Raw genomic sequence first — 27491 nt, forward strand, 5'->3', positions numbered from 1 at the left:
AGATAAGTTGATGGGTGTCAAATCTCACCAGGAACCCGTATGGGGGTCCCTTCCACTGTTAAAAGACGATATATGAAATACAATCGCTAATGATTGTTCTCTAACGTTGGCGTTTATGTAACAAAGGTTACATTTGGGATAACACTTTCTTAGTAAAGTACAGATTCTCGTAGAAAGTGTTTTCCCAAATATAACATTTGTTACATTTGACCACTTTCTAAATGGCACAGAATGTTCGTTGACGTTTATTTTACATTGGTTTTCGAAGAAGCATATATTTTATCGATTTATCAACCACAATTGGAAAAGGTGTTTGCACAACAATAATGATTGGCCTATAGAGTGACAATCTGAGAACGAGGAAGTTGGCTCACCTCCAGTTAAGACTTATGAGTATTGTGTGTGGGTAAATGTTATCTTTAACGACGTTCGCACTCACTTCACCCCTCATGCAATCATGATCAATACGATTGCTTCAATTGCATACGCAACACAACAGCGATTTTAAATATGTAGATCACATACACGTATCACGCCAGTCAACTCAACGCATAACTAATTCACTATGCTATACGTAACCTCTGCTGTCGCTGTTTACAATGTGCTTATTACCGACCTTTATAGCCGTGTTTGACTATGAGTAATATTATATTGTAATGTGTTTCAGCCTTGTAATGTATTTATGTATATTTCTTGTGTAAATATTCCAAACATATAAAGAGAACCGCGTTTTAATTTTGTTCTTACAAAGAGGTTATTTCTTTCCCTCGCTTATTAACTTCTTGTATTACTTTTGTTTTTTCTGTTTTTCTTGATTTTAATGTGAATACCCTTCAGTTTGCTATAAACATAAGGATATTTACATCTGCATATAGATACGTTGTCCCTAATGTATAACCAAACTGCCCTGTTGGTTTGTAGTAGGTCCCAAGCAGTGCTATGTTGAGAATCGACCATTTTAGATCCGGTGACCAGAGTCCGTATCTTGGTTTTAACGTGTCATCGTTCCCCGATGCTGTTCATAACATCAGTAGATGACTTGACCGTCTCACACTTGATTATTTACCAGTCGCTGTGATGTAGCTGGAATAATACTCCGGCATTTAACAGTTATTCCCTTACTCATTGATAACCACAATGTGCATGTATGGGGAAAAAACCGGAGTGAGTCTTGGACTAGACCAACAGGAAGCCATTCTGAAAACAAACAGCGAGAATATGGTCACTTCAGTCATCCGTATTCAAACTTTATAATTAACTAATTGGTTATGTCTTGGGCATGTAAATCAATGGACAACAGCACGAGAGATGAACACTTCGATCAAAAACACTCCGTAAATATCCGATCTTCATTTTAGTCATTAGGTGCCTGTCACCCATTCTGCCCCAGAATCCCAATGTCATTGATAATTACCCAGTGACGGGTGGGGGAAGGTCGAGGGTACGACCCAGGGCCGTTGTTTACCAGAAGACATTTGAAAGATGGTCCTTGTTGTTACCCTGCCTGGCGCTGGGCATTAAGGGGATGAAAGGTCGGCTCGGAGTCAGTATACTGTGTTAAACATGTTAAACTGCGACATAGACTCTCAGTGGGCTAGTACTATAAGATGGCAATAGTCCAGACACGTGCATGCAGGTCGCTATATACGTGCAACCTTCAACGCGACATTAACCCCCTTTTCATCCTCATCTTTGTCTAGAAAGTAAGGGCGTTATTAGAAACAAGAATTAGGATGAAGTAATATATCTTATGTATGCAAAGTAATGCTGAAAGGCTTGTGGTCGCGTGTAAAATAACATAGAAGGACCTAGGGGTATGTATACTGTACACCGAAACCTACCCGGTCCCAGGCTGGTGTAAAGTAACCTACCCAATTATCTTCAGGCCAATGAAAGCCGATGTACTATGAATCTTCACAGAATATGAGATGAGATTTTGAGTTCTGTCCTTAGACAAATGCATTATGATAAAAGGAACATAATCAAAGTTACGTCGTTGCCCTTTCCCTAAAGTAACGCTAATCTTATCCAAACATGAACGCTATTGATCTCCGTTAGTTGTCTGTACTGCTTGTCGTATAATGGGTTTACAAGGTGGGGCTTTTTAATCCGTAGTAACACAACAACGCCGTCGGTTGACGTGAACTGTAGTATATCTTATTAAGCATTGTTAACCGTATGTTCCTTTAAACAGTTGGAAATATAACCAGGAAGACGTTACAGAATGTTTGTCGCTTGCATTGCGACATCGTCTGTGCTGTTACTGTTGTCATCCATCGTCGGGTTGATAGGTATGTATATTTGTGTGTTTGTTACCAAGACACCATGATACCAGTCACGGTTGAACAACTACTTTTGATGAAAGTGTGATTTACTTTCATGATACATACTTAGGCAAAAGCTCGAAGCAATGAATTTCGCTCAGTGACAAGTTGCTGAAGGTTCCGTTGTAAAAGATATATAATATAATAAATTATTGGTAGAATAACGATTATTGTTGCAACTATTATGATATAAAACATCATTGCCATATAATATTCAGCATGCATTATCTACAACTTATTATTTTAACCTATGCATATATTCATGAGCAATAAGCATTTAATATACTCTTTTGCTTGAAACCAACTGCCTACACTGAATTGTATCTTCAGAATCCTACACGATAGTATTCAACCCGTCATCGCCTGTATTCACAAATGGCACCAACAATGCTGTCTTGGAATGTTCAATCTTACCAATGGCCTCTGGAATGTCCCTGAAACTTTTCCATGAAGCACTGGAGTTGGGATCAGCAACCGGAAAGCGTCTTACGTCGTCAGGATCAAATACCACGATAACAATTGATACAATTACATTGGCCGACCAGGGTAAGACACATTTAACATCGCAAATCTGCATTGACTTTAAACGTCACAGGCACAGCTATATCAACATTTGTATCTCAGCAGGCGGTAACGTTAATGAATGTTTGATTTTAAAAGAACACAATTGGAAAATATTTTATGACATAAGTTGACATTAGGCGGAGAGAGATATTGCTGAAATAACAAGGTACGTCAATTATGTCCATGGTCAAAGTTTGAATGCGAGCGAGGACATCCTTCCACCAGTATTGTGATTATGTGCCTTGTTGCTACAGGTAATTACACGTGTAAGGCGTTCACTGGATCCACAGAAGTTGCCTCTGGATCCACAGATTTGAAAGTGTACGAGGTTCCTCGTTTGGTCCTGTTTCCCCCTACATTGGAGATCGCGGGTAAACAGACTTCAACCTTGAAATGCTCTGTCAACAACCCTGGCCAGATCAACCCCGCCCAAGACACTAGCATCATCTGGTGTAAAGATGGCATGAACATTACAAGTAAGTGCCAGTTTCGTTTCATCATAATTCTCTTCCTAACTCGACTTGTTTTTCATTACTACATTTCTTTTGAAAACAAATATTTGTTACAGTTTTTCAGCTACGTTATATGCGCACGCATTTAGTTGATATATATAGTGTTGTTATACGTTCTAAATATTCCTTACATGAGGTGTCATTATATGTGGACATGCGATGTGATCATGTGTCAATGTAACACAGTATGTTTTAACATGCATTATCCCCATATGTGTACACACGGTATGATTATATGTCTACATACAGTATGATTATGTGTCTACATGTGTTATGCTTATGTGTCTACATGTGGTATGATTATGTGTCTACATGTTGTATGATTATGTGTCTACACGTGGTATGATCATGTGTCTACATGTTGTATGATTATGTGTCAACATACAGTATGATTATGTGTCTACATGTGGTATGATTACGTGTCAACAAATGGTAATATACGTGTCTAAATGTGGTATGACTATGCGTCTACATGTGGTATGATGATGTGTCTAAATATGGTATGATTATGTGTCTACATGTTGTATGATGATGTGTCTATATATTGTATGATTATGCGTCCAGATACGATATGATTATGTGTTTACATGTCGTATGATTATGTGTCGACAAATTGATGGTATGATTATGTGTCTACATATGGTACGATTATGTGTCTACATGTTGTATGATTATGTATCTACATGTTGTATGATTATGTGTTGACAAATGGTATGATAATGTGTCTACATATGGTATGACTATATGTCTATATATGATATGACTATGTGTCTACATATGGTGTGATTATGTGTCTATATGTGGTATGATTATGTGTCGACATGTGGTCTGATTATGTGTCTACATGTGGTCTGATTATGTGTGTACAAAAGCTATGTTTATGTGTCTACATTGTGTGATTATGTGTGTACATGTTTTATGATTATGTGTCTACATGTGGTGTGACTATGTGTCTACATGTGGTATGATTATGTGTCTACATGTGGTATGATTATGTGTCTACATGTGGTATGATTATGTGTCTACATGTGGCATGACTATGTGTCTACATGTTGTATGATTATGTGTCTACATGTGGTCTGATTATGTGTCTACATGTTGTATGATTATGTGTCTACATGTGGTGTGACTTTGTGTCTACATGTGGTATGATTATGTGTCTACATGTGGTGTGAATATGTGACTACATGTGGTGTGACTATGTGTCTACATGTGGTATGATTATGTGTCTACATGTGGTATGATTATGTGTCTACATGTGGTCTGATTATGTGTCTACATGTGGTATGATTATGTGTCTACATGTGGTATGTCTATGTGTCTACATGTTGTATGATGATGTGTCTACATGTGGTCTGATTATGTGTCTACATGTGGTCTGATTATGTGTCTACATGTGGTCTGATTATGTGTCTACATTTGGTATGATTATGTGTCTATATGTGGTGTGAATTTGTGACTACATGTTTTATGATAATGTGTTTACATATTGTATGATTATGTGTCTACATGTGGTATTATTATGTGTCTACATAAGGTGTGAATATGTCACTGCATGTTTTATGATTATGTGTTTACATATTGTATGATTATGTGTCTTCATATGGTATGATTATGTGTCTACATGTGGTGTGACTATATGTCTATATGTGGTATGATGATGTGTCTACATATGGTCTGATTATGTGTCTACATGTAGTATGATTATGTGTTTTGTCTTATGCCTTACACCTACAGTATATGAGGGGTGGGGTGGTCGGGACGCTTAGTTGTTAAAGCGTTCGCTCGTCACGCCGATGACCCGGGTTCGATTCCCGACATGGGTACAATGCCCCTTTCTGGTGTCCCCCGCCTTGATATTGCTGGAATATTGTCAAAAGAGGCGTAAAACTATACGAACTCACTTCACTATCTTAGAACCATAATATACAATACAATTCATATTTATTACAGAGATAAATGGCATCAAACATTTGGACGCATTTTTCTCTTGGGACGCAAAGTCCTATTTTCAGAATGATAACTGTTTAGGTAATGATTGCAGTTTTCAGATATAATGTCTGATTAATTGAAAGTAGACATGCATGTTGAAATGTTTTGAAATAATGTGCACTCATGGCAAATTTCACGGAAGTGAGTTGACGTCAAACGTCTGTCTTTATGACGTCACAGCACAATTGTATCCTTTATGATATACTTAAGTGTGGAGTGAGTGCGTGAGTGAGTTAATGCTTTACGTCACACCGGCAATATTCCAGCCATATAGTGACGAGAAACCACACATTTTTCAATACATATATTTTTGCTAAACTAAAACCTGTCATCGATGGACAGTAAAATTACTAAAATAACACAGATTTATATGTAAAACTAGCATACAACTATAAAAAGATATCACTATAAATTACAATACAATATAAAAAGGGCTATAGTTCGCCAGCAGCTGAAGGTAGATCACCATGCTAGGATCCATAGGGACTTACAATACTTTTGCTACCTGCATGGACCCCAGCCGGATTTACATCATCCCTTCCGCGATTAATGACAAATTTAGCCAGGTTAAATGAACACATATACTACGATTAAAATTGTGGTGAAAAAACATTACTTTGAATGACGTGGTCTGAATTACCCTCTCAGGGGGACAATCATTTTACACAACTTCAACCCCCATCAAGGGTAAAGCCACGAACAGTTAACACGTTTTCCACTACCAATACTAAAATATTTATCATTTACAGAACATATCATCAAAATTTATTTTATTATTCTATTTCTTTTAATAAAACAATAGTTAAATGACTACTTACGTGATTAAAAAGATCCTTTTGCGATAAAACTGTGAAATAGTTATCCCTTGTGATGGAAAAATCAATACAGTCAAGCAGGACATGCTTGACCGTGATTCTTTCATCACAAGGGATGCAAAATGGAGGATCCTCACCTTTTAAAATATATTCATGGGTGTACCGTGAATGGCCAATACGACATCGTCTTAAAATGACCTCTTCAAATCTGGTCTGACAACACAAGTAGATGTAACCGATATTTGCTTTTATTGCATGTAATTTATTTATACCGACTTGGGTGTCCCACTTCTTCTGCATTAGATCTCTGATATAACATCTAATAACAGGTTTATAATCACTATAGGGTAGAAGAAGTGGTGGCTTAACTGTGGAAGTCTGAGTTTTCCGAAGTTGAGAAAAGTGATATTTTCATAGCAGTGAACATAACATATGATATTTCACTGCTGTGAACATAACTTTGACAGAACTATAGTCATACAAGAATGACCTCCCCTCAAATTGTTTCCTTTTGTCGTAAGTGTCTGTCCCGTTCACAAACTGTTGACCAATTTTTTACCTTAGTTCCACATTGACAAGGCAAAATAGTGACAGATGGTCATTTATGGTGTTAATGTCGCTTCATGGCGTTTGTTATTCTCTTGAAAATGTTTCGTTATAATATAAAAAAATTCTTACTTAACTCGTCAATGGAAACTGCTATTTTTGTTTTTTTCACCACTTTTTTGAGTCCATCAACGGTCTCGAAGTTACAAAAAATATTTTTTTGTTAATGTTGATTTTTTTCTATAATCATATCTTCATGTATGATACAGAATTCTCGCGACCCTAAAAATTTTTTAAACTTTTGTTTATATATTTTATGATTTTCCAAAAACGAGACTTCTTTTTTAGTCGCAAATACAAGGGGTGGTGACCCGTCCCTGTGTGTTAGGTAGGGAGAATTTACGTTTTAAGGTTTTACATTTGTTATGAAATAATTTAGTTTTCCGACAACTATATTCCACGTGTCTTGTGTAATATCATGTTTCTCTCATCTCGTGACGGGGGAAAAGGAGATATGTTCACGAGTGGCGAGAGAAGCATGACACATGACACATGAAATGTCCTCTATATTTCACATATATTGATGGCAGTGGATACATGGATGGCTACCACGTGTAAAATTACCCCCATGCGTGCCCTTACTCTCACTCAAAATAGGACAAAGAATTGTCACATTATTTTGCAGTTGTACTCCTATGCAAAACGTAAGATCGCCAGACATTTAATTGACAATCAATTTTGTCAACTCAAGGGTTAGTTGAGTTTTCTGCAAAAGTTTTATCTCTTGCTATTCTGTGAACAACACGTGGTGTTTTGATAACCGTTCCATATAAAATGTCAATGTATGATATGTATGCAACATGTATATTAGAATTGTGTGGACTATACACTTAATAGATGTAGTAATGATGACAGTAAGAAAATTGCACCCATCTATTTATAATTATCTACTCAACATTTGAGACTAGTTTATGACTGAATGTGGAAATGTAGACCTTTTCGTTGACTCAATGTTCATGGTACCGTTAAATAGAAGAAAATTTGGTACCAATTTGAACGAAATGGGCCAAACGAGAAGATGAACATGTTGAATTGGTGGGTTACGTCAGTGTTTAATGTTGTCATTCACAAACCGGAATAGAGGAACAGTATTGGAATCACCTTATTCTCAGCCAGTCATTAAACATTTGCCCGACAATGAACCATTTGTGGTTGTTCTCAATGACAAGGCCTCAAAGAGCATAACATTTATATATACACACAAAAAAAAGTTAAGCACACCCCTATTTCTGAACCATGACAAATAGCAAAAATCATGGCATGGAATGACTGACCACAGGAGCTGGGCGATACCAATGTCTTAGATAGAAGAAACATTTGGCAATAAATAGAAAAGATGTTGATGAGTTCTGATTGACATTTACTGACAGAAACATCATGGTGACACAGGTACTGTTTTTGACCTTCGACAATACCTAATAAAACTTATCGAGCTGCAGGATTAAGCAAACGAGTTACGTTTGATAATTCATGTGAAAATGTTCTTTCAAGTCTCTACTTGACATGACACGTGAGCCAGATCAGTAGCGGGTATAACCGCCACGTGCCCGGATGACGCATTCTAGCTACGTCTCATGCCTCCACTCAGACGTTGGATCTGTTGACGTTTTATATAACATTTAAGGCACCAGGAATGCTTTCACGGCGTTTATTGTAGACGTGTAGAAACCAGACACCTGAGAATATATTAAACTTTTAATAAATAAATTAAAAGATTTCTATTGTGTTTCTTAGACCACATAAATAAATCAACAAGGTGTAATGCATTACTACATCAAGGTACATCATGTAGCACTTGGGGACCAATTACTTGAGACATCCCATTTCTGTGAATACATAATCTCATACTCGTGTCTACACAAAATGAGAACATGTTGTCAGTGACTGACAATTTTCACTTCTATGTACATAGTTTATTACGTACACACCTTGGTGTGTCCTTTGATACTGAGGGTGTTATCAGGCTCTATATTATCGAACTTAAAATAACCAAACTGTAACTTACAGAGGAACTAATTCTGAGACTGATTCTAACTAATTACGATTTATGTGGTAATGAAATTTGATGTTGATTTCTTATGTTTTTTACATTTTCTATTGATTAATATGGTGCAAACTTCGCACCTGAGTATGTTTTGTTTATAAACGTTAATTGACATAGGTTTCAATAATTATGGACAAACAAATAAATATATAACTCAGCTTGTGATGAAAGCATGTGCCGATGTTTCCACGTTGGGTAGACTCACCGAATCGTCTTGACTTGGAGGTGGTGTTGAAAGTGTACCTAGGGCGATGTAATAAAAACAACTTTCTCCACACCTGCCATGTTTATGATTAGTTAGAGATATCTCTGACAATACATGCACAATTAAGTAAAACATGTAAATTGAGAAAAAACAATATTCTCGTTGGATTGTTGGGTTGAGAACTTACAAATGTACGTTCCTGTCCAGATTAAATGGTTCATTTGTTAAATTTGTACGGGTATAAAGTAAAACAAAAAATATCTGAGTAGATCAATTCTATTTTATATTTTTACATAAATTTCAAACGTCTTTTTTTATCCTAATCATACAGAGGACTAAGCCTATTAGGACTTGTCCATTACCACAAAAGGTAAATCTCATATGTTTTGACAAGCCATCTGTACTCCACTGTCTGGGGTACCTGGAAACTTGCAATGCATTTGATACTAATCTTATGATTATGAAATGGTTTTACCGCTTTTATTGAATGAAAATGTTTATGTGTTGTGTTACCAAGTATACTTTCATTGATATTCCAATGATGCTTATGTAACTGTACATATTTGGAGACTATTCCTAATCATCGCATAGTGATTTCATACTTCGCTTAACGCTATATGTTGCCAATGCATAATGCTAAACTTTTACAACGCGTTTAGTAGTTGTTTAATATAAATGATTATGTTCTTCATTACAGGTGCAGTGGGATCGGTTAAATTGGTCGGCAAGGAGTCTCATCTAACAATCACAGCTGTGGAAGTGGGGAGTACGTATGGCTGTGGAATCAGGGGCTATCTTTGCTCTGCACATACAATAACTCGTCCTTTAACAAGTAAGTGATAACATCACCCATCTTCATACACTAAAATAACTATTGTCATAAACTCAAATCAAAACCATCAATAAATCTTCAAGAGACCATGCAAACCAAGGTCCACCCAACTGATCAGTCGCAACATATTTGTATTTAGTACTAACTGTGAAATGGCGTTATTGTGCGTATCCAACCATAGGCTTTTTACTGCTGTAACTCACCCCTGAGGATCAGAGTGCTGCACCATGCACCGGGATACTTGCTCTTGCGCTGGAGAAGCCACAAGCCTCATCAGTTTTGGTACAAATGATGAAGAGAAGATAGTGTTCACCACTCTTTATTGGCTGAGTCCTACGTAGCATTAAATATGTTCTGAAGAGTTAAATAAATATACCCTTTACTGATAATAAATCAAATAAATCAATTACAGTTCTTGAAAAGTATTCAAACATTCATAATGTTCACCCAAAATCATACCCAATAAAGTTTACATTTCATTTTGAAACAAGGATTTCTCCCTAAATTTATCTCGCTCCAAAATTCACATTTACGGTAAATAAACATTTTCTTTGACTGACATTTACGCAGCAAAGAATAGTTATACCATTTAGGGGATATAACAATACTTGAAAACATTACAAATACTTCAAGCATATATTTTGAGCACTCAAAGATGATCGAAAATCGAACAACATGCTCTTTGAAAAATGCAAAATGAATTATCAATAAAGTTGACATATTTCCAAAACTTGCACTTATGACATGATAATATATCAAACAAAAAACAGTATTTTATACCTGAAGATTAGTGCTCAGCCGCTTACTCTCTGCAACACACAGAAATTCTCACACATTTGACCATCACGGGTTACTCACGCTCATCGCTGCAGCTCGCAAAACTCAACACGGAGTAATCATAATCGGACAATTGCACCCCTGCTCTTTTCAAGTACACACGCGTGTCACCGTATCTAATCGCTTTCGCTTTGCTCCTTTTGCTATGTTCACAATCGCTTTCGTTTTTCCCTGTTTATGCTTTAAATGCCATGAATTTCATCTCTCATTGTATTGGGTCTATTTCGCTCCACTCTCGAATCCTTTTCTCTGAATCTCATTACGAGGCCGCCAGTGAGGTGGCCGGGCAGCCAATCAGAGCACACTCTATGGGGATTCACCATCCTTCTGTGGAGATGGAATAGACGCACATTTCCAAACAGCCCGTGAGGAAGAAACTTTGGCGTGACGAGTCAGTGGATCTAGGCACTCAACTACCAAACACTGAGGAAAGCCATAATTTTTCAAGTAAGATCAACCTTAAACCGATTAAGCAGCAACCTAAATGCCTGTCCCTGGCAAGCTGGACTTGAGCTTTCCACATGTTCAAGTAAATATACATTAGAAGGTCAACACAATGTTGGGGTTGCTGTCCTACATGGAAACAATTAGGACAGCGTTCAGATTCGGCCTAAGACCAACACTTCCGGCACAGAATGTGAAGGGACCCCTCACTCATTACATTGACGGGAAGCTGTGGCTGAAGAATATAGTAACATAGCAGGTATGACAACCTTATGACATCTTGGACTTTCATAAATTTGGTTGAACCAGGCACAACTGCAAGTACCCTCACAAATGTGGTAAGTTGTGCCAAAATTCTCATGGCATTAGGACCTGCTTTCCAGAGAGTGTGGGAGTCCATATTACCCATGACAAGACCGTCGGTCCATCTACACAACTGACGTTCGTTCTTAGGGTTTGAGATTGACACTAATGCCATGCACACCAGAATTCCAAGGAGTCCAAGGATTGGACAGCGGATATCCAAGACATCCTGTCAACAGGTAACACAAGGTCATGCAAAAGTTCCTCACAGTAAAGTTTAACTTTTTGTGCAGGGCTATACCAATGGCAAGGGCCTTCAGCCATTGCCTTAACGACCTGCTTAGAAAAGGTATGCAACTATTTCACCACACTAGGATTTTGTACCAGCTATAATGACATTTCAGTGTTTCAGGATCAACTGTGGGGAGACAGCAATATTCTCAGCTGTTTACAGACGAAGCCATTGGGGTTGGCTTTGAGGCCTTATTGCCGGGCAATTGGTTTAGCATCAGATTATCAAACTAGTAGGTTATGGAAGAAACTACAAACGACTTGACTCTGCTGGAGCTGTTCCCCATTACTCTGGCCATCCAACTTTGGGGCAAGCAACAAGCAAATAAAACGTCGTCGCAATAATCAATAAACAGTCTACCAAGGTTCCCAGATTGATGAGCCTACTCTGCCACCTTATCCTACAGTGCCTTCGGTATTATATTCTGTTTAAGGAAAAAGAAGTTTCTGCCACTGCTAACCCTATTGCCGATTTTTTCTCGAGGTTGCAGCTTTAATGCTTCCGTGCGGCAGCATCTGACGTGGACCAGAAGCACACACCTTTCCCATGCAACGTATGGCTGATGTGAGGCAACAGTCAGGTAGACTCCTTCAACAATCTCTGTCTGTGAACACATGGTCCACAAACCAAAAAGGCATCAATGCCTTACAATAGTTCTGGTCGGCACATCAGGTGGTAAACTTCTTATCTGTCAGTCACTCACCACCCCCCTAACACAGACAAGATTGACACTGCAGCGCTGTCTCCGCAGTACAAATTCTGTGGTCTCACCGATTGTAAAAACCATTTCCTGGTGGGTAAGCTAGTAACAGACTTATACAAGTTGGTGGTCCGACTAGACAGTAGAAAACTCATCATGGTAGATCTTCTGCTGGTACTAACTAACATATGCATATGCATATATCTGTTGCATATGAAGCCAGGCTGTTCAAGGCACTGTAGAGCCTTCTTCGTGTTCTTAAGGGTCGGCAAGTTGGTCCAAACCATACCCTCCAAACCAGGTTGCTGCGTCCTTAATCTAAGTTTCTCCGCCAACCCCCGGCAGCTATCAATCCATCTCCCACACTCAAAGAGTGTGATCAGTACAATACAGGGTTACAATGTCACCTTTGCCAGGTAATCCACTATTTCATCACCAAGCACTATCTTGGTCAGCTATATCGCCAGGGCATGGTAGTAATTGATGCTGAAGGGGACCAGTCCAGACCAACTGAAGATGCTTGGTGTGGCGCGATGTGGAATGAAGTGGATGCAGCTGGACTCCATCTTACATGCACAGGTCGAGGCTACAAGGCACAGTCCCAGAGCCCTCATCATTCACCTGGACGATAACGATTTGTGCATGGTGAAGGGCAGCCAAATCGTTGACATGGTGGCCTCATTCCTTCGGATATGACTCCAAGATCATCATATCCACTATGCATCTCAGGCGCCCTTGGCACGATGCCAATCAAGATCAAGGGATGTAGAAGAAAATTAACCACAGGCTTGCCAACCACATGACTTGAAATTAATGATACACAAAACTGGAACATTAAACCGATTGTTGAATACGGCGGGGGTTCGTTTGTGGTTTGGGTTTGTATCTCTCATGATTGCAGGTTGGATCTGGTCAACCTGGTCAACCTAACAGGGGCATCCGGGACGTCTTGAGGCCAGTCGTCGTTTCTCATTTTGACATCCACCCTCTTGCCACTCGACCTCAGTACATGGATGACAATGTCAGGTGTTCGCATGCAGTCGTTGATTACATGAGGGCCAATGCAATAATGACTCTACCCTGGCTAGCAATGAACCAACATTTGAACCCACTTGAACATGTTTGAGATATTCTATGGCGGTGCATACAGGCACAAGACCCTCCTGTACACGATTTACGCCAATTGGAAGCCGCATTGCATCAGGAGTGGTTGTTGTTGACCCATGAAGAGAGCCAACGTCTGACTGGAGGCCTGAGACGTAGGGTGGAATGCGTCATCCGGGCACGTGGCAATTATACTCGCTACTGATCTGGTTCACGTGTCATGTCAAGTAGAAACTTTGAGGGACATTTTCACACGAAACATCAAACATAACGCGTTTACTTAATCCTGCAGATTATCACAGATGTAGATTTAAAACTGGCATGTCATCATAAAATTTTGAAGTATTCATAACAATACAAAGTAAAAATGGGCTATAGATCACCAATAACCAAAGGTAGGTCACCATACTAGGTACCATGGGGACTTACAGTACTTCTGCTACTTACATGGTACCCCAGCAGGATTTACACCATCCCTCTGGCTCCTGGTGATTGTTGGTAAGTGTAAGCCAAAGCAGTAAAAAACAACAAGTATTCTATGATTAAAATCCAGGAAAATGAAATATACTTTGAATGAAGTGGCACTTACGTACAATTATTTTACGTTACTTCTACACCCTTTGAAGGTACAACCACTAACAATCAAAGTTATATAATCATTCCACCATACTAAAATCACATACCTTTTAGAATACATGTTATCACAATTTGTCTATTAAGTCAATTTCTTTTAAATAAAACAAGAATTAAATGAGTACTTACCTGATAAAAAAGATCCTTGATGGATGAAACTTGAAAATATGTATCCCTTGTGATGGAAAAGTCAAAGAAGTCAAGAAGGACATGTTTGACTGTGATTCTTTCATCACAAGAGACACAAAATGGAGGATCTTCACCTTTTAATAAATATTCATGTGTATAACGCGATTGGCCAATACGACATCGTCGCATAATGAACTCTTCAAATCTGGACCGACAACCCAAGCAGGTGTTACCGATAGTTGGTTTTATTGCATGTACTTAATTAGTACCTACTTGGGTGTCCCACTTCTTTTGCATAAGGTCTTTGATATAGCATCTAGTTTGCATAAAGGTTTGCAGTCGATGTATGCTACAAAAAGTGGTGTCACAGAATTGTTGAGGGCTGCCTTTGCTGCAGCATCAGCCATAGTGTTACCCATGATTCCAACATGAATGAGCAGCCAGCAAAAGACGATGTCATATTGACCAGTAGCAAGGTCATTGTACAGTTCTAAAATATCTAAAATGAATGGATGACTTGAAGAGCTAGATCTTATTGCTTGTAGACATGATAATGTGGGGTTTAATCCGGAACCAGCTTAGGCTTACTGTAAAAAAGATCTTCGTAAAGGGGTTGAAAAACACAGTTGTATGCAAGGTGTAATGTGTTAGCCTGTGATTTTTTAATGTATTGTAGCGATAATTTGATAAGGCGTTGCTTCAATGATGGTTCATTAGTTTCTACATATAAGCTATCCACAGGAGATGATCGTATGATGCTTGTATTTCCTACAAAAAATGAATACAATTGATCTTAGCTTTTGAATAAAAATCATTTTCGAGACACCATTTTTGGATTTTGTTGAGACATAGCTGCAACTGTCACTTGATGGTATGCATATTTTTGCCACGACATGGAATATTAAAATCGTCCACAAATTGAATGATCCATCAATGGATTCATATATAACCTTTGACAGACAATCAATCTTTATACTAAACATAATTACAGACAAAATACTGCCTTGTGGGACACCCTGATCCTGATTATAATGGTCAGACAGGGTGGAACCACACGAACCTGAAATTGTTGGTCTGTTAAAAAGTGGGATATAAATTGAGGCAAACGACGTCTTAACCCCAAATCATGTAGATCTTTAAAATTATCATGCTTCCTTGCGGTATCATATGCTTTTTCTAAATAAAACAAGATTGATACTGCATGCTGATTATTGACAATTTCATTTTTGACAAAAAATTCTAAATGTACCAGATGGTCAATGGTACTTCTATTTTGACGGAAACCACATTGTATGTTACTTATGAGATTGTTAGTTTCCAAGTACCACACCAGTCGATTATTTACAATTCGCTCCATGGCCTTGCACACACAGCTGGTTAGTGAAATTGGTCTACAATTAGATGCATTGGTATGGTCCCTACCACGTTTAGATATGGAAACAACAATTGCATTATGCCATGAAGGAGGAAAATTTCCTCATGTCCAGATCTGATCAAATATGTCAAGAAGTGTCTCTAAACATGAATCAGGCAAATGATTCAGGAGCTGACAGTGATTATTATCAGCTACCGCTGCAGTATTTTCCTGGTGGAGTGAAAATACTTCATTATAATCTTGAGGATCTTTGAGAAGTAAAATCAACCCTGTTTCCTGTTGTTTCTGTTATTTTTTAAACTTAGGATCATAGTTCGATGATGAAGAGTCTTTGGCCAGCGTTTCACCCAATGTATTGGCAATGTCTAATTTATCTGTTAACACATGGATATTGTCCTGGAGATGGTGGACACTCAATTTTGAACTTTTGCCTTGAATTTTTGCAATCGTGTTCCACACTTTGGATATTAGCGTGCGATAATTAATTTTAGAAACATAATTCCTCCAAGGCTTACACTTATTTTGCTTTTAGGTACGGCATGCCTTGACACTTGTGATTTTAACATGATTCAAATCATGTACCACTAGATGTCGGTGGAAGTATTTTCACAGCCCTTTTTCTGCACTTCCTAGCCTGTTTCCACTCATTGTCAAACCATGTTTTTCGAATGTGTGGATTTGCAGAGGACTTTGGAATGGACATGTCATGTCAACACCTGAATAGGGTCAGTAACATTCCTGAACGCATCAGGCTCCAACCTATCAATACAAAGTTCCTGAAAAGAAGGCCAATTGGCTTTGGTAAAGTTCCCTTGATGTGGGTGGAACATCAGATGGATTATTTGCTGTTAAGATTGAAGGAAAATGATCACTTCCACACAAGTCATCATGAACCGCCCACATAAATTCGTTTAAGAGATTGGAATCTGTTAGTGACAAATCTAAAGCGGAATAGATTCCAGTAGCTGGATGTAAATATGTACTTGATCCATTATTGAAAATGCACAACGGCAACACTTCCCCATAATGGGTTATGGCCGTTTAACTCACCCATGATCATGCAGGGCTTAGGTAGCTGGTCATATAGTGATTAAAGGTGTGATCGCCGAACGCAGGAGAAGGGGAAATGTTATGTGCAAAGACAGGCGTACTGCGACAGCTTGGAGATTGGTTTGAAGCGCCACCGATCTGTGGATCACACCCTGTCTCACCAAAACAGACAATCCTCCAGTAGCTTTAACACCTGGTGGTGGTAAAGAATGGTAGGAACTAAACCGACGCAAAATCAAAGTTGTCAGTCTGTTGTCTCTCCTGGAGACAGATTGCCGACAGGTTAAAATCTTGTATCATTAAGTGTCATTCATTAAATCAGTACCGAGACCTCTGCAATTCCACTGAATCAGCAGATTCATAATGCTCAAGTTACAGGTGGATGAACTGGAGATCTACGTCTCCCATTTCGAGTCAACTTACTTCTGTTGCACCCATTTTGATGAGTAGAGACATCCATGTCCTCCAAGGTTTTTAACCTATGATTTATTTGTTTGGGTCATGGTGACCCTTCGGTACACGATATGATTTTTTTTAGAATAATCAACTTTCTTGCAATAGGTGATCTTTTTGGTGCTGGAAAAGTTATCGTTGTTAACCCAAGTTATTTCTGGCATTGAAAAGAGGTAACTGATTTGGAAGTTGCGTTGCATGTCACAGCTGCTGAGTTTGACACAGCTGTGGAGGTAGGGACAGTAGACATGACCAAATGCTTTGCTTCAGGGAAGGTTATGTTTCTCTTATGTTTCACTTTGACTATCTGAAGCTGGACTGTGTATTTGGGAAGCCACATGATCTCCAGAACAGTTTACACAGTGAGCGTTTTTGCTATATTTATCATCTGCATTGTGGCCACCTTCTCCACATTAATGGCAGATCTTGTGATTGTGGCATGATTGTGCCCTATGCCCAAACTGTTGGCATTTGTAGCATCGAAGTGGCTTAGGAATATATTTATCCACTTCTATGTTAAAGTAGTCAGCTTTAATATTTCTTGGAGGAGTTGGTTTAGAAAAAGTCATGAGATAAGTATTTGATTTCAGAATTGCATAATCTCTTTTGTAGGTGTAACGTCTGACGTTTGTAATTCCTTGGTCTTTCAATTCATCAGCTATTTCAATTTCGGACATGTCAGAGCGACAGTGGTCTCTATCTCTGATAATAATAAGCAGAAACCAAGAGTGTAGCAGCTTGTAGGTTTGTTGATTGTTTAGCAGCTTTGCATTTAACAAACCACAAACCAGAACAGAACTTTTTAACATCCTGTACATCTCCAACTATGCCAATAAGTGCTTTAGAAATGGCAATTGGGTTCAACTTCAGTGGAGTAATATCATTGGCAGAAACCACTAAAAATCGAGACCAACAAGTAAACGAAGTCGTCAGGGTTGCATTCTCCTCATCTGAGGAATCCTCTAATGCACGTTTTTTTTTTTTTGCATGTGCCGTGGTTAGTGTATTTACGGTTCATCATCCCAGCTCCCCACCCACCATGGAGTGTCATAAAGACAATGCTAAATACCAGTAGATCTCCAACTGGCAGGATACCAAGGATACTTTGGTGATATACTGAAGCAGAAGAATTAATTGACAATTATCCACCAGAGTGGCCCATGAGCCACCGACTTCTGGGCATACGACTCTAGGCAAATTACATAGTGACCCATCCCCAGATTCTTGCATCAAACAGGACATATACCTAGGAGAGCGTACACCCCAGCGAAAAAAGACACTGCATTTATGGACAATTTGTTACGTGGCCCTGGCACCTGTTTTGCACTACTTTTCCCTATCTAGGCAAGCTGGGTGGCTATGCTATTTCCATGTATCGTTTGGCCGTGGGTGTAGGGTAGCACTTTGGTGCTTTTTAGCTTGGTTCTTGCTAGTTTCAATTAACTTGCTTCCAAATTACTCCTCACGTTTAAGGCTACCAGCTTTCAGGGTAATCTGCTTGTCAGTGAGAACCTGGCCATTCCCGACTCTTCAGCCATGGAATCGTAAAATAGTTTACATTGGGGCAACCAATTGTATATTTTGGTAGTTGTCACGTCAGCGGTAGTTGACATTTTGTCCATTGGCAGTACCTGCCAGAATGGTTTTACTCACTGGTCGAGGCAGTGGTATTTGTTTTTGGACCGCAATGGTAGTTGCCATTTATACTATCAGGGGCCGGCAGCGCGGTAGTTTCCATAATTAAATATGTTGTCAGAGCCAGAGGCGGCAGCGGCCCTGAGCCAGCAGTGGCAACTGCTAATCACCATTGGCATAGGTAGCTTTTCATATACAAGCACCTGCACACCCTGGGCCATTTATTCGACTCTCATGTCGTGTTGTTATTATAGGCACGAGCATCCACAATATGGTATCCAGTATCTCACCCACGCGATAATTGGTTAATAAGAAGACTACACTACAGAAGACATTTTGTCTCTATTATTATATGCAATCCATTTTTCAGCAACATCTACCACCCAAATACCAACGGCAAATGTGTCAATCTCAGGAGTCGTCACATCAGACTACACGTTTCGTGAGAAAGATACAAATGTCAGTGTAAGCTGTGACCTTAGGAGTTCACCGCCGACAGATTTCACAATACAATGGTCTAGGAACGGATTTCGGCTTCAGAACATTGCCCTCCGTGTTCATATGTCTCAACATGAACTCGCTCATGGTCACGTCGTTGGAACACTTCATTTCTCAATAATTTATCGTCGGGATGCGGGTATGTGTTGACTGAACTCGGAATACGTTCATCTCTCCTCTAACAAACACGTGTGAGTGAGTGAGAATTATTTTACGCCGATTTTAGCAATATTCCAGCAATATCACGACGGGACTAGAAATGGGACTTCACACATTGCACCCATGCGGGGAATCGAACCCGGGTCTTTGTTCTGAAGTAACAGACACGAAGACTACTATTGCTATGAATAGCTAGGATAATTACCATCCACCAGGGCTTAGGATTTAATGAATGATTTGCATTATTGGATTTTCATGTATCTGTAGTTAATGTACTGCAAAAATCGTTGTCTTGTCCTTCGAGTTAAACTTGATATGCGAATTACTTTGGGTCTGTATTTACATACATGTAAAAATAGAACGTCATCCCAGTTTGGATTATCAACTGAAACAGATTCAACCGGGCGCCAAAGGCAAAATAGTGGTGAAAAGTATTTAAATGGATCACTGAAATTGCACACCAACGACCAAGTCAGTGTTCGTTAATACTGCTGCCAAGACATACCCCGTGGTGTATGTGTACCACACATACATAATGACCACGGATGTGTATAAATAATGAAAATTCCAACCTACATCAGATAACATTAATTTTTAATACAATTAATATACTCTTATTTCAGATTTATATTCTTGCAAAACATCAAAATCTGCAAGAGAATGGCCCTTAACAATACACGTGTATTCTCACCCGATATTACAGTTGATATCGGACACACCATTTGTCGAAGAAGGCTCTCCCGCCACTTTCAAATGTAGTTTTTCTAACATGGACTCTTTGGAACCTGGTGCATTTGCAAACATCACATGGTTTGAAAATGGAAAACCCCTGCAAGGTAGGTCCTGGAATAACGATATTCGGGTCGATTAACAAATACAAATCGTGGTAACTTTATAGTTTTTCCTTTTGCCGGATATCCTCTTTTGTAATCAATGTTGAACCCACATATAAGATTATGGATTTTTTTGTGCAGGACTGTTCTTCTTATGCGGATATTGTTTTCTGATATGGAAATGTATTATTTTGAGCATATATATATTATTTCGTCATTGTCATCATGTATTGGATAGGGTTGGATTGATATGCCCTGCACATAAACTAGCTGGCCTCGAAAGTTCTTTCGTTAATGAAGAATTTCTTCCTGTTTCAAGATATATGTTTGATGGCAACATTCCCGCAATATGCCGCCCTTGCATTATTTGAATGTGACGGGTCTGAATATTGGACTGTCTCAATTCAGTCACTTCCGGGATTATTTCCCCATTGTGTTCTTGCTGAAATAATGCCGACACGACGTTAAATGTTAACTCACTTAATATACACGTTCGTAGACTTACAATCATAAGGATGTGAAGGGTGTTCAATGTAACATATTTAGTTTATTGATTCAGAAACTGGAAGGAACATAACGAAAACTGGACTCGGCTCAGAGAAGCTGTACATTGACAAAGTCTCAGAAGACACCTTTTTCCACTGTTGCCTAAACATCACATGTTCTCGAATAGCGAAACTTACAATACTCAAGAAAGGTATATTATCTTATTTTGGATCAGGCTGAGTTTTATAAATGATCACTTCTTAAATGTTTTCGCAATTTTGATGATTGTGTTTGTGATTGGTTGTTTTGTTGTTTTACGCAGCACTCAGCCATATTCCAGCTATATGAAGCCGATCTGTAAATAATAAAGTCTGGACCAGACAATCCAGAGATTGACATGAGCATCAATCCAAGCGATTGGGATCGATGACATGCATCAACTAAGTCAGCGAGCCTGACCACCCGATCCCGTTAGTCGCCTCATTCGACAAGCGTAGTCGCCTATTACGGCAAGCAGATGTTGCTGAAGACCTACTTAACCCCAGATCCTCATGGGTCTTTGTTTATGAAGCATACATTAAGATGTAATACGGGAATCAGTATACGCAACATTTTTATGTTAAGAAATATTGGCGAGATTCATATGTAACATCTGGTTTATGCTACACAAACTGTCATCTTTATAACTAAATTTGTATATTCTTGTATTTATGCCATGCATAACTTACTTTGCACATCTTCTAGATTCAGCAGCTTGTAAACCAGAGCCGGATAGTAAAGGAAGAAACTGGACAAAGGCAATAGCTGGAGGAACCATGGTAAACGTGTGTCCAGTGGCCTATGATGGTAACTGTCTTTCCAGAATCCACACTTTATGGCGGATTTCAAGTATACATTAGAGTGTTTTTAGACAAGTACATACACGTAGACCAACATACATATTTGGGTCTGTGGTTTTCTTTGAAGGTACCATATCCCGTAGATGCAATGAACGTGAACAGTGGGAGGATCCCAAGGATTTCTCTTGTGTCAATCAAACATTGCTTAGTCTGATCGATAAGGTAATGTATTATTTTGTTCTTGGATACCTGTGTGTCAACCATACGCCCTGAAATGTTTTTGTTTTATACAATTTTCGACCCCATATAGATGGGGGTCAACCATACTAGATTATTATAAGGAGAACGGGGACACGGTCGGCCCAGTCGTACAACGCGCAGCTCGCTGTGCAGAAACCAAGCGTGGGTTTTGAATCCCGGTTCGCCCCAATTATGGTTCTCGATTTGTCAGCGTCATACCCTTACTCGTTGGTTTCAATGAAGTGGTCAACGTTTAAGACCTGCATCGCTTGGGCTTTACTCCCAGAAGAGGCTGACATGCCGTGATATAACTTGAATACTGTTCAAAGCGGGAAACCAAACTCACTTACTTTCTTTATGTGTATATACTTTATATAAATGAGTAAGTAGGATCGTGAAATATTAATGTTATGATCGGCCGTCAGACGGACGAAATATTCTGCTTTGAAAAAGACTGCTACAGAACGGTTTCGGAAGCAAAACCTAACGCCCCAACCCATCCGAATCATTACACGTTGGCCATGCGACTCTACTGTGCACCTGGTTAGGGGGTCACTCTTGGTTTTGATACTTTAGTAAAATAGCCCTGAATATTCAGCAATGTTTTTTTCATTTTCAACAGTAAGACGTAAGCTCCCTGCTCTTGTTAAATTACAGTATTTGTGATCAGATTGGGAATGCGTCGTCTACAACGTGATAGACGCCTGAGCTAAGGCTATTGACCTGATTCGAACTAGTAGAACTATTAGACAATATGTTCAAAGTGTATCAGTTGGTGATTTACAGACTTTGGGAAAAGGATCTTGCAAATAAAAAATGTTAACAATTGGCCCCGCACCGGCGACCACGTATTGTACCTACGTGATCAAATCGACACACTCTAGCCAGATGCTAATGGTGTCCAGAGCGTAGAAACTTGTTGAATCGCCGATGGTCTCGTGTAATGTTTTCAGATTACTACAGTTTCAGCCTGGACTTTGCAGATATGCGAATGGCAATGTTAGGCAACTTGACATAGTTTGGGATGGGTCTGTAATGATATTTCGAGGGATCACTATGACTGTCAGAACATCGCTCCATGTTTTCCATGGAAGGGTCACTGGACAGTACAACGAGACAACATACTGGCGCCAATAGTGTGCTGTGCTGGGATATTTAAAAACGATAATGCTCTTGACCCCAGTGCCCATATCGTGACGGACTACCTCTATTCGCAAGACATCGCCAGAATGCAATGGGCAGCCATGAGTCCTGACGTTTCCCCATTCAACATGTCTAGGATATGATAAAAGGCCACCCGCTACGTTGGCTATACTGGGCGCGGCGCGGCAAGAGCAGTGGACAAGACTCCAAAAATTGTCATTGAGAGATTGATTCGGACCATGCCATACCGTATTATGTGACCACACATATGTCGTTTACATCCGCCAACATGTCCTATTGATTGTCATGCTACACCTTGTTCTTTCGTTTTCTTATCCGTCTATTGCCTTCATTCGATACTTTTTTCTGTTTCTGTAATCATCTGTTATTGTCGAATATTCCCTACTTTTATTGGAGAGTACGCACATGTTAGATGCATGGTGTGGATCAGAATGTTTGTTTCTACCACCAATGATACTTCTTTTAAATTTGCAAGCTGGAAAACATAGAAGAAAGACTTGAGCCTAAAGACAATATCAGAAATTTACTTCTCAACTTCCGGAGTATAACGTCGAACAAAGAGGTTCCTCTAACTGCCGGAGATCTTAACAAAAGTATTAGCCTCCTGAAGGACATCGCCACATTTTTGAACAGCTCTGAATACATACTGAAAGAAGACGTTACAAAGGTAAGTCAATTGTTATACATGTAGATAAATGACACACTTTCAAGCAAAAAATTGCTCAACTGCTATGGTTCGTTACACAGATGGTCCAAATGACACGATGAAAGTAACCATACTATAAACCGATACTGCGTTGAATACTATGTTATTATCAAACATCACAGATCTTCCTCGACATTGTTGATGAGATCCTTTCGTTGGAGAAGAAGAAAGACTGGGACTTGGTATCAGAGGTGGTATGTATCTTTTGGAAAGTCTTAATCGCTTATGCATATACAGGAAAGATACAAAGTAAAATATAAACGTTTGCACATATATATCCGACTATGATATATTACAAAGGAAATAATGATTATTTGGTACTTGCTGAGCAAATGATAAGAGCCCAACACTGAAACTATCTCATTAACACAAACTCAGAGTTTACTTAATTTCAACATGTTTCAAGATGTCAAGATGACTTTTCTTGAGTAGTTTATTCATGACAAAAGATGAAATCAAACTGTAGTTTATGAAATTATGAGATCTCTGGGGCACACAAGAAACCTATAATAGTGGGTTCGATTCCCGGTTCGCCACGATTATTTTTCTAGGTTTGTCAGCACCATACTCGTGCCCGTGGGTTTCGCCGAAGTGGTAAACATCTAAGACCTGTATCACTTCGGGCTTTCCTCCCATATTAAGCTGAAAGCGGCGATATTACTGGAATACTGTTAAAAGCGGCGTTAAACTCAAATCACTCACTCACTCTTGCCTTGCCTATCACCTAAGGTTCCAATGTGTTTGATGTGTGCAGTTAGTTTGCTTCTTTCCTCAGACAGAAGTTCCAAGAGCATCGTCTCTCTTAGATATACTTAAACTTCTCGGCGAAGCCAGTGGTCACCATCAAACAGATCAGGTGATGAATATCACCGGACGTAATTTAAGTAAGTGTTAGACGTGCATACGATACTATTGTTTATAACCATTTTAATGGTACATATTTAATGGTTAAATATCAGTGACACCAGTTCATGGTGTTTCATGTCAAACGAAACATTCACTTGAACTCAGCGTTACTCTACAGAATCTCATCAACGACCTGTCACTTAAAACCAACATCAGTGTGGTAGCTGGTAGTGACGTTCAATCACGTTTAGTCTTTCAGGTGATGAACACAAGGAAGCCTGTTGGCATCATATTCCCATCCCAATATAATGCTAATGGCACTGCAACACTGAAGCTTAATCAGATTACACTGCAGAACATAGCAACTGGTAAGAAGACATTTTTTGCTGTTTTATTTTCGTTAAACCTAATTTGTTTCATCCACACTAATCGGTTATTATTATTGTTATACATTCTGATATACCAAAGGTTCGTATATGTCCATGTTGGCTACACAATGTCAGTTTTAGTTCATTGGCACTTGTACCATTATATGTCTATTCTAATATACATTATTGTTTTGCAGATCCTAGAGGCCATTTCATAATTGTTTTGGTATACTACAGTACACTATCGCAGTTTATATCAACGGCACACACATCGGCGAGCAGGTAAACTTGGTTTTAGCTGAAACTGATCAGATGTATTGTTTCCTGCCACTTATCGCTCAGTGACTTTCTCGAGTAGATGAATTGGTGACTATTTATATAGGAGTGAACTTCATTCGAATTATTATCACATAGAATATGAACCACCTTGTCATTATTATCTTGCCAAGTTAAATGTAATAACTATTTCTTCATGTTACCAGAGCCGACTGTGTCAACAGAGCGACGTTTGATTTCATTGAGGACTCTCCAATCGTTTCTCTGCACATTTACAGGAATAATCCAGGAGAAAGACGCACTTACATTCTCGACTTAAATCCAGGAATTGAAGTGCTTAATCCACACAATACGGTTATACACATTTTAGTGTAGTAATATGAATTTATGTGTTTATGTACCACCTACGTGAATACTCAAAGCATAATAGACCCTCGTACAATAATATACATTTGTAGAAGGCACAATGACCCCATTAATAAAATGTTGATACATCGAGTTGAAATTACCTTTCTAGGGCTGGGGATTCGGTAATTCTATCACAATGGTCAATTTGTTAAGACCGAAAGTTTTGTTTGTTTGTTAATCCTGTAACTGTCCTGATTTTTTTTACAAATCCGATTATTAATGTGATCACCACAATTAATTCATATGCTGGATAACTTTACAGGTTGCAGTCGATAAACAGCTGTGTGTGGAAATGGATCATGCTGAAATGTAAGCATACAAGGCGCATTTGTATTCATGCATGTTTGCAAACGCAGAGTTAAAGATGTGTAATGACTTCCCGCTACATTTGTAGTTTGAAAAATTATTTAGCAATTCGACACGTTTCTCATTACGCCGTAACATAAGTCAAATCAAAGGTAATCCAAGTGATTGAATATTACCACGATTCGGGAGTTTTCATCACCTGGCATATATAAATCATAGATCAGATAATTTGCAAATATAAATATGTTTTGAGATATAACATATCTTGATTCTAGGGGATGGTCAACTTGTTCTGCCACGAAAAAGTCTGGAAATGAAACCATGACTTTCTGCACATATCCACAGACAGGGAACTATGGTGTTGCTGAGGTATCCCGCATCTCCTGTAAAACACCCGTGATGATGCGTATACAAATTCATATTTCTCATTTAGTATTAATCTATATTCAAAGAATAATACCATACCCCCCTCTTAAAATGTATTTGTGTTGACTAATTCATGTTATGCACACCACAAAAATTGACCCGTGAAGAATAGGTAGTCAGCAACCCATGCTTGCCGTAAGGAGCGACTATGCTTGCTGACTTGGTTGATGTATGTCATCATATCCAAATTGCGTGGATCGATGTTCATAATGTCAATCACTGGATTGCTGAGGGCAACCATCCAACCAACTCAGCATGTTGTGCTGTTTTTTTGGTTTCTCTTATCCATAAAAAGACGTTAATCTAAACTTAGTTTGTAACATCCGCTATATATGCAAACATTTGAGTGAGGCATGGAGTTTACAAACCACAACAATTATACCTGTTCAGCACTCTCAGCATAACAATTGTGAAGGTATTGCCATGGAATAATGCCCAGTCGCTGAATACATAGGTATACTCTTAAAAAAAAGAAACGCAAAACCGATATTTGTGGACATAAAAGCAAAATTAGCGGACCAAGAGGTGCAAAATGAAGGGGTGTAATGTGTTATAGTCTCAGTGACAAATTTCCCGGATCACAGTGATCACAACCAGGACATGCAAACCATTAGTAAGGAAACACGCACGATTCGGAAAAACGCACCCAGTGCATTAACAAAAGCAATGGAGCTGACATGCAGCAGCACTGTAAACGGTATTTAAGTGCAGGGTTTTTGATTGCCTGGCATCTGCGTCAATCGAACAGTGACAGTGCTAGAAACCAACGTCATAGGCCGCTTGCAGGCAGGGCAATCCCGATGAGCTGTAGCCAGGGTTTTCAATGTAGCACCCTGCGCCATTACAAGGCTATGGGATCGGTTTCAACAGCATGGGTCAACACGTGACAGGCCAAGGTCGGGACGACCAAGAGAAGTGAGTGATTGAGTTAATATTCAACGTCACATCGGCAATATTTCAGCCATATCGTAACGAGAAGTTATACATTAATTATTCATATATTTAGGCTTTATAAAAACCTGTAATCGTAGGACAGTACGATAACGAGAATATGACAGATTAGATTTAAAACTAGTAGAGGAACATT

At 39.0% G+C, this 27491-nt stretch overlaps 1 protein-coding gene across 1 annotated transcript in view; it reads left to right on the forward strand.

The window, feature by feature from the left end:
• The first annotated feature begins 2224 nt into the window (after positions 1 to 2224).
• The window catches only part of LOC139473593 (uncharacterized), a 37164-nt gene continuing 11897 nt past the window's right edge, over positions 2225 to 27491 (forward strand). Inside the window, exons 1-17 of the mRNA XM_071256254.1 lie at positions 2225 to 2291; positions 2655 to 2870; positions 3143 to 3364; positions 9760 to 9894; positions 19220 to 19486; positions 20130 to 20342; positions 20899 to 21036; positions 21570 to 21671; positions 21792 to 21886; positions 23544 to 23735; positions 23897 to 23968; positions 24550 to 24658; positions 24872 to 24988; positions 25186 to 25270; positions 25471 to 25618; positions 25935 to 25981; positions 26254 to 26347. Of these exons, the coding sequence (XP_071112355.1) occupies positions 2225 to 2291; positions 2655 to 2870; positions 3143 to 3364; positions 9760 to 9894; positions 19220 to 19486; positions 20130 to 20342; positions 20899 to 21036; positions 21570 to 21671; positions 21792 to 21886; positions 23544 to 23735; positions 23897 to 23968; positions 24550 to 24658; positions 24872 to 24988; positions 25186 to 25270; positions 25471 to 25618; positions 25935 to 25981; positions 26254 to 26347 (2319 nt within the window). The remainder of the gene's footprint in view (positions 2292 to 2654; positions 2871 to 3142; positions 3365 to 9759; positions 9895 to 19219; positions 19487 to 20129; positions 20343 to 20898; positions 21037 to 21569; positions 21672 to 21791; positions 21887 to 23543; positions 23736 to 23896; positions 23969 to 24549; positions 24659 to 24871; positions 24989 to 25185; positions 25271 to 25470; positions 25619 to 25934; positions 25982 to 26253; positions 26348 to 27491) is intronic.

The sequence above is a fragment of the Haliotis cracherodii genome, unplaced genomic scaffold (assembly GCF_022045235.1).
Source record: "Haliotis cracherodii isolate W230 unplaced genomic scaffold, xgHalCrac1.p SCAF_3, whole genome shotgun sequence".
NCBI lineage: Eukaryota > Metazoa > Mollusca > Gastropoda > Lepetellida > Haliotidae > Haliotis > Haliotis cracherodii.